Below are 13,381 nucleotides of genomic sequence, written 5' to 3'. Positions count from 1 at the left end.
ATTCCACAATTATATGGACATATGGCTTTTTTACCTCCATCAAAATAAGACTCCTCTGACCATATTTTTCTTATTTGGGAGGTGGCTTATCTAAGTTGGCTAGTCAAGCTGGAGAAGTCTCATCTTCCATGCAGTCTGGTTCATTTTGGGTGTGTTTTTCACTTCTTGTTTCAGCAGAGCACAGCCTTGTCCACTGCATTTGCAGGCCATGGAAAGTTTAGTTTCCATAGCTCCGTTCACTTTTCCTCGATGCATGAGAGGGTCACCATCTGTTGGGGATTTGGGCTTCCTTGGATTGTGCTCACATGCATCTTTTACTGTGGATTCTAAAGGATCAGTGGAACTTCTCTTGGGATCCTTTTTCTGGAGAGGTCCCTCAATACTTGTGTTTTTCTATGGCTTTGCCACTTACATTAATATTAAGCTTTCCCTATTTGGATCTCCTGTTCCTTGTACATTGGTCCTGAGGGAGAATGCATTCAGTCAGGAATGGTCTGATGACTTTCTTCATACTTTCCCCCTATTTGTCTCCTCCCTTGAGTTGTTTTCCTCATCTGGACACTCTTTATTGGGTCCTTTTGGTGATGCCCTATTGGCCGACTTAATCGTGGATTCCTTTTCCAAGCCTTCTGACTTTCTCCATTCCTCTTCCACTCACCACTCCCTTCTTCTTCAGCCTCATACTTCTTTGTTCGATCTAGCTGTGTCATCACACTGGCTTCATGCATGAGATTTGTCCAGTCCCTTGCAGGATGCTGAGGAATCTCTTGACATGTAACCTTCTTCCTTCTAGTCTTGGCATCAGTCCTTCTCATCCTTCCCTTCCCCATGTATCTGCGTACTTCACATGGCTTTTCGACTAGGGCTGTTCTGTATCGACTATTGCTGGTTATTAGGTGGATCTCTCAACTACTTTCCAAGTTCCCATTATTTTGGGTTTTCTCCTCCCCAGCCTACCCCATTCTTCTAACCTACCTGACTGAGTCCTTAGTGTCGTTCTTTATGTCCTCACCCTAGCTCCCTTTGACTCTTTAACTTTCTATTTCTTATCTGTTTCTGAAAACTTATTTCTTCCTCCTCCTCACCTGTGGTCATCAGTATGTTGATGTGTATGAAATATTTTCTTCTCACATTCTATTCTATCTTTCCTATATCCTTCTCTATCTGGATCATGCTTTTCTCCCTAAAATGTCTGCGGTGTATAGCATAATAGTACATTCCCCCATGTATCTTTTCCTTCCATTCTCATCTTTATTCCCTTGCCTGTTTTGTCCTGTTCATGTGGTTTGTTGTTATTTGGCCCACAGTTCTTCTTTACGTGGTTCCTATCCTGTCTCTTCCTTTCATTGAATCCTTCATCCACTCATGATCTTTTTTCCTGTTACTCTCTCTTATTTATGTAGTGTATTCTTCATTGGATCGAAAAACATGTCAGCATTTCTAGCTTTCCTTCCTCCAAATTCGTCACCTACTCACTCATTGGCTGCTCGCTTTCATTGCATATTGGAAAAAAATGTTCATGATGGCATTTGGACGGCTCCTCACATCTTTGTCACACAAACTTCTATCATCTAGCCATTTATTTGTCAGTGAGGTATGGACTGCCTCTGGTTGTTATTTTTTTACACATCATACCATCTATCACTGGTTGGATCTTTCTTTTTTCTTACCCTCCTTTTACAGAGCCCTCTAGTCCCCAACAGGATTCCACTCACTTGCACTATTGCCTGCCAAGGTATACTTAATCAGAATGTGTACTGTTTGGGGCAGTTCTGGTTCAATATAACACTCTCTCATGAGATGGGGTGTTCCACAAGACCATTGAAGGTGTCCTCATAGTGCTTATTTTCATAAACCAAGCTTAATCCAGAATGCACCCACTCTTGGACTAACATGAGTAAAGCAGGTAGAAGATTTCTGCTTCCTCCATTCCTTGTTTAGACATAGTACTGGTCTGCTTTTTTGTGGTCACTGGTTGCACTGTCTTATGGTGATGTACACCTCCAGACTCCCCACCATGCTTTCATCCCACTTTTCCTTGCCACTCACCACTCCTTGTAGTACAGTTCACCCTTCTGACCAGCTTTCCCTTATCCTATTGTTACTTGGAAGTTGGATTTCCAGGTAGCCTAGTGTTGGATTGGCATAAGGACCAGCCATCATAAATCCTCACTCAGTTTTAGGGTGGATGCTACTTTTCCATTCTGCTTCACTGAGCTTGAAGTGAAGATGGTAAGGACCTTCCTCCTGTTGTGGTCTAGAAGCCATATTCCTAGTGCTGCGTGGTTTTGGACTGGAGTTGACCCACCATGTACAGTCTGTCATGCTTTAGCCCCACTACATTTGTAGCACTTCCGAAAGCCTGATGCAGGTTTTGGAATGTGTTTATATCTTCTGCTTGTCCTTTTGACTCTTCCCTTCCTCTCTGTGTGTAGAGTATACCCTGGTACAGATTAGATGTGGTCTTCCAGGAATGTGCCCGTTACTGCTCCAAGGTATAGAGCATTCCATGGATTCTCTTTGGGTACTTCCCAAAGGAAGCTCATATGCATACAATTTTACACTGGTTTCTCCACCACTTCAACATGGGATTCAAGCTAGATATAAGAGAAGGTTATGTATCGCATCGGAAGTTAACATTTTCCAATACTGAAAATGTATTTCTGATAAATACTAACCTCTTCTCAAACTTTCCACCCTTTCTCCCCACTTCTGGTGCATCCTATTTTTCTTTTCTAATCTCAAAGTAAGGATTTGAACAATCAGTGTAGAGGAAGCCATTTTTCTGAGGAGATAGTGTCGTACTGTTATTGATGGAGGGTTGTCGCATGCTCATTTGCATACAACAGTGCAGCAATATAATTTGGAAACGTGAAATTAAGTGAGAGTCTCAAGGCTAGTGATAAGCAAAACTTTGCATATAGAGGGCAAGTAGCACTGAATGAGGAAGCTAGATATGATTAAAGGTGTGTATCTATTGGAAATACATCTTCAATGTCAGAAAATGTTAATGTTTGGAACAAGTCTGAATAACAATGTTTCCTTCTCAGAGTTCTGGGAAGTTACCAGTCAGTTCAACAAAGTCCAAAAAGCTATGGGTAACATCAGTTATGAACTGGATTAAGAATAACAAATAAGAACATAAAGGCTACAAATTAGAGGAGGCCATTTGATCCATCTTGCTCATTTGGTTGTTGATCGAAGAAACTTGTTAACCTGTTTCTTGAGGGATGGATCCTTGAGTAATATTGTTAGGCAGTTCGTTCCAAACATCCATGACTCTGTGCATAAAGAAATGCATTGTGTCTTTGCTCCTAAATGTATTTGCACTTAAATTCCAAGTGGTCTTTTTATTTTAGTTTGAAGGCAATAAAAACAGATGGATTTTGCAGGTAGCCTGTTTTTGTTGCTTTTTTTTTGGGGGGGGGGTGCTTTAAATTTATGTTTGCACTTTTTTTGTACAATTAAAACCTTTTTATGAATAATGTGTTTGTATCTGTAGGATTTATATACATATTTGGTTTGCATTTGTAAGTGCAGTTATTAAAATATAAACTGTTACAAATTTTGGACTCACTCATCTTGACTACTTAGCTGTACTCCCACTCTTGGGATAATTGGTTGACTATTTATATAATATTGGTTGATTCTGAGTAATCAGTTTTATGGTCAATAAACAAATATTAATTAATAATAAGTACATCTCTTACTACCATATGAACAGCTTATGTAATAAGTAACTTGTGGTAATGAACTTAGTATAAAGGCAATTTGGGATTTTCCAGTTATTTACACTGAATAGTATATTTCATGCCTTATTATTTACTTAGGAATGTACTATGTTGGTCATGTTTTATATGAGTTGACAGACAACAACAGTTACTCCAAAATAACTTGTGTAGCTCTAAGGTGAATTACTGTAAACCCCCAACACCCTCCGACGTTTCAAATATATTCTGAGAATAGTTTTTTTGCAACCCACTCAAAAAAAAATTGATAAAAAATTTTCTTCTCAATAGTACTTTTGTTTTTGTATCTATTTGTGACATTTCATTTTTGTTTCTTATCAGTTAAATTGACACTGTGTTTCAATGACTATAATGATCCTCCTTTTTTACCTCTATCATATTCATGTTAGCGGCTTCCTGTTTCTAAAGCGGTACTTTTTTTCTAATGTATAACCATACCATTTCTGAAAGTTTTATCTTCATCTGTCATAATTTTACATTTATCATTCATTTCAATTCTTATATAAATATATTATGATCACTGTTGTAACTTAAAGACAAAACACCATTCATATAATTTTACATTACTATGAAATATTTTATTTGACTTTTTTCTTGCTTCAGTTCATAGTTGTAACTTTTTCTGAGGCTTTCGTAATTTTCTTTAATTTAAACCATTAAGTTCTAAATATGAGCATTTTAGAAGGTTGGTGTTATATATAATGATTTCTAGAATCTTAAAATCATCAACTATATATAAATATGTGACAACCTTCAGATATTTTTGAACCATTATAGAATATTTTCTTTTCAGACAGTTTTCCTACTTGTGGTTATGTTTTTTTCCAAGTATTCCATAAGAAGGTTCATTCAATCAACATAATCTATCCACCAGGAAATTATCAGCTAATGAAACTAACTTAAAGATCTTTCATTAGCATTATTGACTTGGTTCACATAGCAGTGCTTGAAATTGTAGAAAAATATCACTGATAAGTGTTGTTAGTGTCTGTAAGTAAAATGATCTGATCTACTAGCAAAAACTTTGAAAGGACCAAGTCTGAAAAGCATCTCCACCTAACATTTACAGGACTTTATCACATGATTGCATGTTTGTATAAGCTTTCTTCCTTGTCATACATGTGCCTAATAAACCAGATATGTATTGTCAGTAAATCAAAAGGAAAGTTTGGTACAGTTGCTTTGTTCATCAAACATAAAGCTCTTAAAACTTGGTTCTTCTACATTATTGGGAACTAACTAGTTAGCCAATGACCTGGGACTGTTTCAGGGTCAGAGTTCTAAAATTCAGGTACCATCAGTGATAGTCTTATCAACTTGTCAAATTTAGAAATGTTGGGTGAGTTTCTCAGGTCAGTTATGATTCTGTTAAGACATCTGAAGCTTTTCTCAGAAACAACAGATACATTAGTTCATTATTTGAACAAGGTAGAGTAAGTTGGAGTACCTTTCTTCATATACTGGTTGATTGAAGATTTTGGTATGAGTGATGCATTAGATGCTTAAAGATGAGAACTTTAGCAACCCTCCATTCTTCTAGTACTCATGAGTTTAACACACTGACCCAAGAAGAACACCAAAATAGTTAAAAATCCTGCATACATTTGTACCATTATAATTCCTCTGATCAGCCATGGAATCTGGCCATTTGTTTTTGTCAAAAACAAGTGTAGCCTGGATGAGATTCTCTCCCTTGGTTGTCTTCTCAAGTAGAATATTATTCTATGTTAGTCTTTGTTCAAATGAAGTTGATATTTTGATAAGTCAAATGAATAAACTTTGCAAAATATAAATTACAGTATTGTTGTCACTTTGAGATTAACAAAAAGTCTTAAGTATTGTTTAATTAAATGAACAACAATAAATTCATGCAGTTTTGATATTGAAGTAAATATTTTGATGAAAATATTTCATACAGTATTGTAATTATTGGGGATGGAATGTTCTCTGTCAGTTTAAGCTATTATCATCATTTTCTGTTATATTTATATACTACACATATATGTATAAAATTACTATCATTTAAATGTTGCATTATTACTCATAGACTTCATACATGTTACCTTAATGCTTGCACTCTCACACTGCAATTTTTACCAATATCTGATTTATAAGGTATCAGTAGTGTGATTTTTTAGCCTATTGTTTCCAACATAAAACTAACTTGTATTTTATAAAAGCATTAAAACCTCAAAGATGAAACTTAAGCAATAAAGTAATCTTTCATAATTATAAAGTTATTGTTTAATCTATAACTATTTCACCTTTTTCTCTTTCTTTTATTTTTTGTAACTAGGCAAATCAAGAAAAGGAAAAAGCAGTACAGGAAGCACTGGCTAGTTTGAAAGCAAACTTTTACTGTGATTTATGTGATAAACAATACTACAAACACCAGGAATTTGATAATCACATCAATTCCTACGACCATGCCCACAAACAGGTAAAGAATTTAGTGTTATTCAAGTGGAAATTTTATAATTTAATCTACAGCTAATCAAGCAATTTGGTTCAAAAAGAGGAAGCTAATAACATTTTGTTCTTGAAAAAACATGTTCTGATTAATAAACAAACTGAGCTGAATGTTACCATTTATGTTAAGACTACAATAAAAAACTTATTAGAAGTCTTGGGATATTCCATCTGTGCGAGTAACAGAATATGTTTTTTGGTTTGGCATATTTAGTTTAATAGTAGCATATATCTGTATTTTGAACCTGTGAAAAAAATGATTGCATATTGGCCATAGTATTTTACAAACATTCATGAGACTACTAGTTTTGTTTGGGCTCAGAGTACCATAGATACAGTGATTTGCCAAAGTAGGGATAAAATGTTTTAAGTTGTAAGAAACACAATTTTTGTAGTTTTGACTTGTTTCCGTACTTTTGTAGCATTAAAACTTTCTATATTACTATAGCTAGCTAGGTTATGTATATATTGTTCCCAACTTGTCTTTATAAAAATTTTTTTTTTTATTATACTTGTATAATCCATTTGTTGTATTAAATACTCTTTGTATTGATACATGTAAAAAAAAAAGCAAGATTTGAATTTACTGAAAGATGTACCAAACTCTCTCAGATTGAATCGTGTAATTTTATAAACATTGATGTTCTTGATATGATTTTGTTACAGACAAATGTTTCGCTTCAACAAAGTCTGATCATTTAGAAGTTAGAATATGAAATATATGCTATCCTAAATCGTGGGGAAGGATTGTTAAATTATAAATTGTTGGAATTGAAATTAGTGTTCGTTTTATTTTTTATTCTAGCGTTTGAAAGAGTTAAAACAGCGAGAATTTGGAAGAAATGTAGTTGGCAAGTCTCACAAAGAAGACAGAAAACGAGAGAAAGAGCTGAAACGTTTACATGAATTAGCAGAAATAAGAGCTCAAGCAGCAGAATTAAGGTAAGACACTTAGAATTTTACTTTGTAATTTTTGAATTTTTTACTTCTTGTTGTCAGTAACTTTCTAATTACAAATATTGAAATGAGTACGAGTACATCTCAAAAAATATTTTGTATAGGTGAAAAGTGAAAGAGGAAGTTTTAACACTTCTTGTATTAGTTCTTGCTCATAAAATTGTCAGCGTGCAAGGTGAAGATTGTCAAACGTTAGAAGAGCTGTGATTGAATAGTTGTAGAATATTGAATCAAATATCAAGGCACTTTGAAAAACCACACACAGACCTCAGTACCAGTACCACATTAAACTGCTCTATGTGTAGTGGAATTACAACACTAACTTGTTTAACCCTTTCACAATTGGTTGGTCTAACTGCGCATATCACAGTCTTTTACCAATTTATTTTCATAGCTTTATTAAGTAACTTTATTCTTACTATATATTAATGAAATTGACATCAAAAGTAGCTTATATTTCAAATTTTAATATGTATATTTTGATTTCATAATTCAAAAGAAAATATAAATAAAATAAAGCTAAACATTGAATTGTGTGTGTCACATATCTTGTTGCTCAGTTTGTATTTTTTTACGTCTATGATGGTTTATGAATTAGAAACATGTATTTTAGATACTGGCAAGATAGAATATAAAATTAGAACCTCCCACCACATCGATTTGCTGAGAAATCAATGTATATAGCAAATCAACTAGAGTGGCACCTCCTCCTGTTCCATTCTCTCCAAACCTCTTGTTTAGTTCCACCTATTTTTCTTAAGAAAGGACAAGTTGCGCTTTACATGATTCTGATAGTTGTTTGTAAAGAGCATAAAAGAGAAAATAATAATTTTACCAAGACTGTTTAATGGTGATGACCAAGTTGTTGCTCTGAACAAAGATAAATATGTTGACACATGTATACTTTATTTATAAACCCAAGCAAGTTAGAGATGTCTTGGGTGTACAAGTTGAGTAATGTGATATTCTGAAATATATATTTGAAGCCTACAAAAATTATATTTTTTCACCCTCCACCACTTGAAAAAATATACGAGGCTTAGCACTAAAGGCACGCAACGACAAAATAGTTTCCTATCACTGTCATTTCTCATAAGTACTAGAAATCATTGTTTCTCTGTGTAATTTTCATTTATGAATAAATATATACGTATACATGTAATGTATGGTAGCTGAAATATCAGTGCATTTTGCAAAGTATTGGTAATACAGTTAGATTTGTACTTTGTATTTGATTCTGTATCTTCTGTATGTATATATTTATATATTACAAATGATTATTACTTACTTCAAGGTAAGAGTCAGTAATAACTCGAGGTGTTTCACAACTGTAAGGGAACTTCTGAACTACACTTTAACTGCAAAAGTAAGAATGTTTTCCAAAGAAGACTAGATTTATATAGCTTGCAAAACTAAACGAGTGTCATAAGTAGTACTGAAACTAGAGTTTTTATTGGTTGACAAATAAGTGCTGAAATGGGAAAGAGGATTTTATAATCATGGGCTCAAATAACATATTTGTATACGTATGCTGCTAAATTCCAAACACCCCTATAGGATTACCAATATTCAAAGAATTATAATGTTTATTATATCGGCACCAAACCACATTATAAATGTTTTGACAGGTTCAAAGTCCAGTGTTGTTACTCTTGAAAAGTCTTGTTGTGAACACTGTAGGATACATGTATGAGCCGATAAATTACACATCCTTTTGTCAGCATAAATGTTTTCACTGATTCTAAGTGCAGTGTGATTACTCTAAATTTTCCAAGAAAACATTTTAGCATATATAATCCGAAACATTAGACATCCTGTTCTCAGAGCAGGGGTCGAATTGACTATTTTTTTGCACTTGCTTTGTTGCTTTCAGGAGTATTGTATTACAGTGGTGTCACGTAAACATTCTACTTACACAAGTGGCAATTTATTGGTTTATTTTCAATAGTGGTTCTACTTTAGTTGTTGACAGTAAAATAAACACAGAAAATATATTTGAAATGTTTAGCAGTTCAAACACATAAGAGAAGTACTTTGAAACTTCGTGACCAATAATAACAAAAAAAGGCACAGCTGCTCCTTTTATTTCTAATTTTACAACTTATCTTTTCATCATACTTTCGGGATTTGTCTACAGGCCGAAGACTCAAGTATATCATTAAATAGCTGATAAGATATAGTTTTACTGAAAACAAATGGTTGAAATGTAGTTAGGAGGTTTTATGGATTACACAAAAGAAATTTAATATTTTTGGGATGAAGAATAGTATTTTTAGTCATAACATGAAAATCACTTCCACTTGGACTAGTAATGAAACAGACTCAATATATTCACAAACAAATCTTTAGTAAAAATACATCATTAAAAAATTTGATTTTTTGTGTACAAAAGACTTGTAAGGTTTACTGAAGGTATACCAAATTTTGTGAAGATGCACATACTTAATTAAAAGTTATAGTATAAATACTTAATGTGTGCAAACGTGTATACGAACTCGTGTATGTTATACTGAGCCCATTGGGAAAGGGTAATGGGCATTTCATTTTGAAAGGTTATCCTAGGTTACCAACAAACGTTTTAGTTTTTACTGTGTTTTTTGAAATTTATTGCCAGAATATGGCAAGTTAAAATACAAAGACATATGTTAATGTATATCAATCAAACTGAAAATTATAAAGAATTATTTCTAATGTTTTTTTCAAAACAGTGTTTTACAACTAAATTTTTGGAAACTTCACAACCTAAAAAAATGACAGAAATACTAATAAAATTATCTGAAATTCTTAAAGCCAAAAATTAAATACCTTTTGTAATTTGTAGTAAGTTTTATGCAATTTGCTTAAATATTTACACTGTGAAATATATTTAAAAAGATCTGTACTTAACTCAGATTAACAGGCACGTGAAAAATTTGTGGATTTCCACAGATGCCTCTTCTGGGACATCTGTGCAAAACCACTGAGATTGGGTATTGGAAAGCCTGTACATTTTTGCTAAGAATAGCAGCAGAATTAACTTTATATCTACTTTGAGGAAACAGTGTGATGATAATTGGTTATCAAAATTTGAAGTTCATATTACAGATGAAAAATATTTTTACTTTATTTTGCTTGTACCACTGTTTCATCTTGTTATTCAGATAAAATTACTTTAGTATACAAAAAAGTCTAGTTACTGGGTTACTTTGAAATATCTATTATTTTATAAAAAAAATCACTGTAAGAGGCATATAATACATTTTAACTTATTTAAGTGAACTCAAATAGATGTGTCTAAAGGAAGTATAAAAATGTATGTTAGATGGATAAATACTTTCATATTACTGTAGCCTAATTTAAGCTCTGGCAGAATTATGTTTTAAATCTATGCTTTTAGTTTTAATGATTTTATTTTACCACTGCCTTGTATTGAAACACAGAACTGGCTAACCAGATAGAAAACCACTTGGCTAATTTTACTAAATAAGTAGCAACTAACCTAAATCTTGATTTAACACTGCAACCAGAATGTGAAATAAAACTTTCATTTTTCAAAGATGAGACAACAATATTAAAACAAATTTCGTATTATTCCATTTGTCTTGGTTTGTTACACCAATCCTCTGAATGAATTTGTTACTTGATGTCTCAACTTAGGCAACAGGGTGAGATGGTTATTTCATTAAATATTTTAGTTGTTTATGAGCAGTTTTATTTTTGTATAACATCTAAATGTTTGATGTCATTCATGGCTAATATTAACAAATGAAATTATGATTATTTTATTTCTTTACCTTTTTCAGTGTGTTTCTCGAGCAGTGTGGAGAGGTATGTTGAAGCTCCTGTTGGCCATAGTAGCAGGGCTTGATCAAACATATGCCAATAATGGTCTTGGTGGGATGGCCAGTGTTTTCCAAGTTCTTGAAATAGTTCATACCCATTATTGGGCCAGGGATCTAACAGATGATCAGAAACTGGACACAAGTACAACAGCTTCAGCTTCTTTGTCACAGGTAGTTTTTGAAGTTAAAATTATTATTAATTTTCTTGCATATATGATGTTTAGCAGAGGTTTTTTTAATAATATATTCATTATTCTTATATGTAAATTTAAAGAAAATTAACTTCACCAAATTATTAATTTTTATGTATTTATGCCTTAAACAGAAATTCAAGGCTGTTAACCATAGTTAGTATTTATTTTAAAGAGGGAGTATTTTATTGTTTAGCCCTTTGACTACTATGTCCATTTTGTCTTGCTCTGAGGGCAAAATCACACCTAAGATTAAAAAAAAAAGAATTTATTGGAAATTCAGATTTTATTTTTAAATAGTAACATAATATTAAATTGTTTGTTCTAAGTTGTTTTATTTAATGAGGTTTAAAGACAAACTTAAAATATTTCAAAATGTTTTAGACTGTAAATAAGTGCACTCTAAGGCTAAATCATTTTCTTTCAAAGTTTATTTTAAAATTTCCCTTGCACTTTAGCACTAGTTTTGCATCCATGATCGGAATTTAACCTAATTCTACTTTTTTTTTTCATAAAACAATCTCTGTGTTAGCTCAATTTCAGTTTTAAAATTTTTAACCAATCCTACTTGTAAGGTACCAATGTTGGTTCCACCTCATTTATTGCACTGTATTTCACATTTGGAAAATCATAGTATAATAATCAAAGCACATGATGAAATTTTGTGTGCTGTATTTTAAAAAATTAAAATTGGTTGTGCTTATTATGAAAATTGACATTTTAGTTTGAGATTGTATTTAGTTTAGGGCCACAGTGATTTGTTATATGTCTTATCCCTATCATAATGACCTACTTACATAATCAGTAGGTGACGTAGCTCTCGCGAAATGTTTTTCCAAAAATCCAACTAGTGGGTGAAATTGTTTGAAATTTGACAAGAACTTTTCAAAAGGTATTTAGTTTGAGAATAATAAAATATTTAATTTTTATTTTTTGTACTATTCTTAATAAAAATTTGTTATTTCATGTAGTTATTTGCAATTGTACTCTGAATAGTTTATATGAAGTATAAAAATAAAATGTTTTGTATCTTACAGTTTTCAGACGTTTGTATTTTATTTTCCATTTTGTCTACAATATCACTAACCTTACATGTTATCATCAGCATACATTGCAATGAAATGTTTAAAATTAAGAAATACAAATAATGTACATACCTTTTAACTCATCACTGAATAATCTTGAAATGTCTTCATTTGATTATATGCATAGTTTCACGTTTTTTACTTTTTCACTTATACCCTATTTTTGATGTTTTATTTTCCTTTCCAATTCTTTATCTTTTATGATTTATGACAAAACATCATCGTGGTAGGTTATAAGTGTGAAATCTCTTGGCAAAGTATACAAGGTGGGAATTTCAATTGTCAAGGGTTGGCAGAATTTATTCCTTTTCTAGTGAATGAAGCCGCAATACTTTGTATCTTATGTCAAAAATTCAAATAGACATACATTACCATTTAGACACTCGTGTACAGGACTAAGCACCTGTGTTTCAAGATAGCCCCTGTAATAATTGAGTTATCATAGTGAGTGGATCACATTACAAGTAAACTACAGTTGAATTATTTTTTTTAATATTTCTTTAGAAACAAAGTAATTAAAACTTAGATAATATACAAATTAAAATTATAACATGCATTATAATGCTAATTTCATTGACATAAATGGATAGCAAAGTGGTTTAATAAAATTTTGAATGTAACTCAGTAACATGAGTGGAAAGGAATTTCAAAATGGTGTTGATACAATAGGGTTAAAAATCTTGCTTTTGAAAAGAACTGCATGGCACGTACATGACTATGATTTTTATATAGCAACGAAAATCATGCTAGATCTTTTATCAATTTATGTTAATCATGATATTGCAGTATTAACTCAAAATAAATGTTTTTAGGAAAAATGTTGATTCATGAATGTTAGGGTTAAGATTTATAATGTTGCAAGTGTAAGGTTTTTATAAGTGAGTTAGTTTTAGCCTATTAAACTGAAAGATGTGATTTTTTTCTTTTGCATTTAAATTTGCAGATCTAAATAAAATAATAAAAATACAATTCACTATTTAGAAAGATGAGCTTGTGACATTTGTACATACAAAATGTACAATACTGTTGCGTCATCGAGATCATGTGATTCTCACGCTCTCTACTTTCTAGAACTATCCCGTACTTTGGCGAATGCTCTAGTATTTACT

The 13,381-nt window shown here is 32.3% G+C and overlaps 1 protein-coding gene across 1 annotated transcript in view; it reads left to right on the top strand.

The window, feature by feature from the left end:
• LOC106467672 overlaps positions 1–13,381 on the top strand; it is a 64,849-nt gene that overhangs the window by 17,121 nt on the left and 34,347 nt on the right. The window contains exons 2-3 of the mRNA XM_013928044.2: positions 6,046–6,189; positions 7,024–7,160. Of these exons, the coding sequence (XP_013783498.2) occupies positions 6,046–6,189; positions 7,024–7,160 (281 nt within the window). The remainder of the gene's footprint in view (positions 1–6,045; positions 6,190–7,023; positions 7,161–13,381) is intronic.

Source organism: Limulus polyphemus, unplaced genomic scaffold (assembly GCF_000517525.1).
Source record: "Limulus polyphemus unplaced genomic scaffold, Limulus_polyphemus-2.1.2 Scaffold2701, whole genome shotgun sequence".
In the NCBI taxonomy this organism is placed as follows: Eukaryota; Metazoa; Arthropoda; class Merostomata; order Xiphosura; family Limulidae; genus Limulus; species Limulus polyphemus.
The sequence above is the reverse complement of the archived record's forward strand: the minus strand, read 5'-3'. Positions and strand labels throughout refer to the sequence as shown.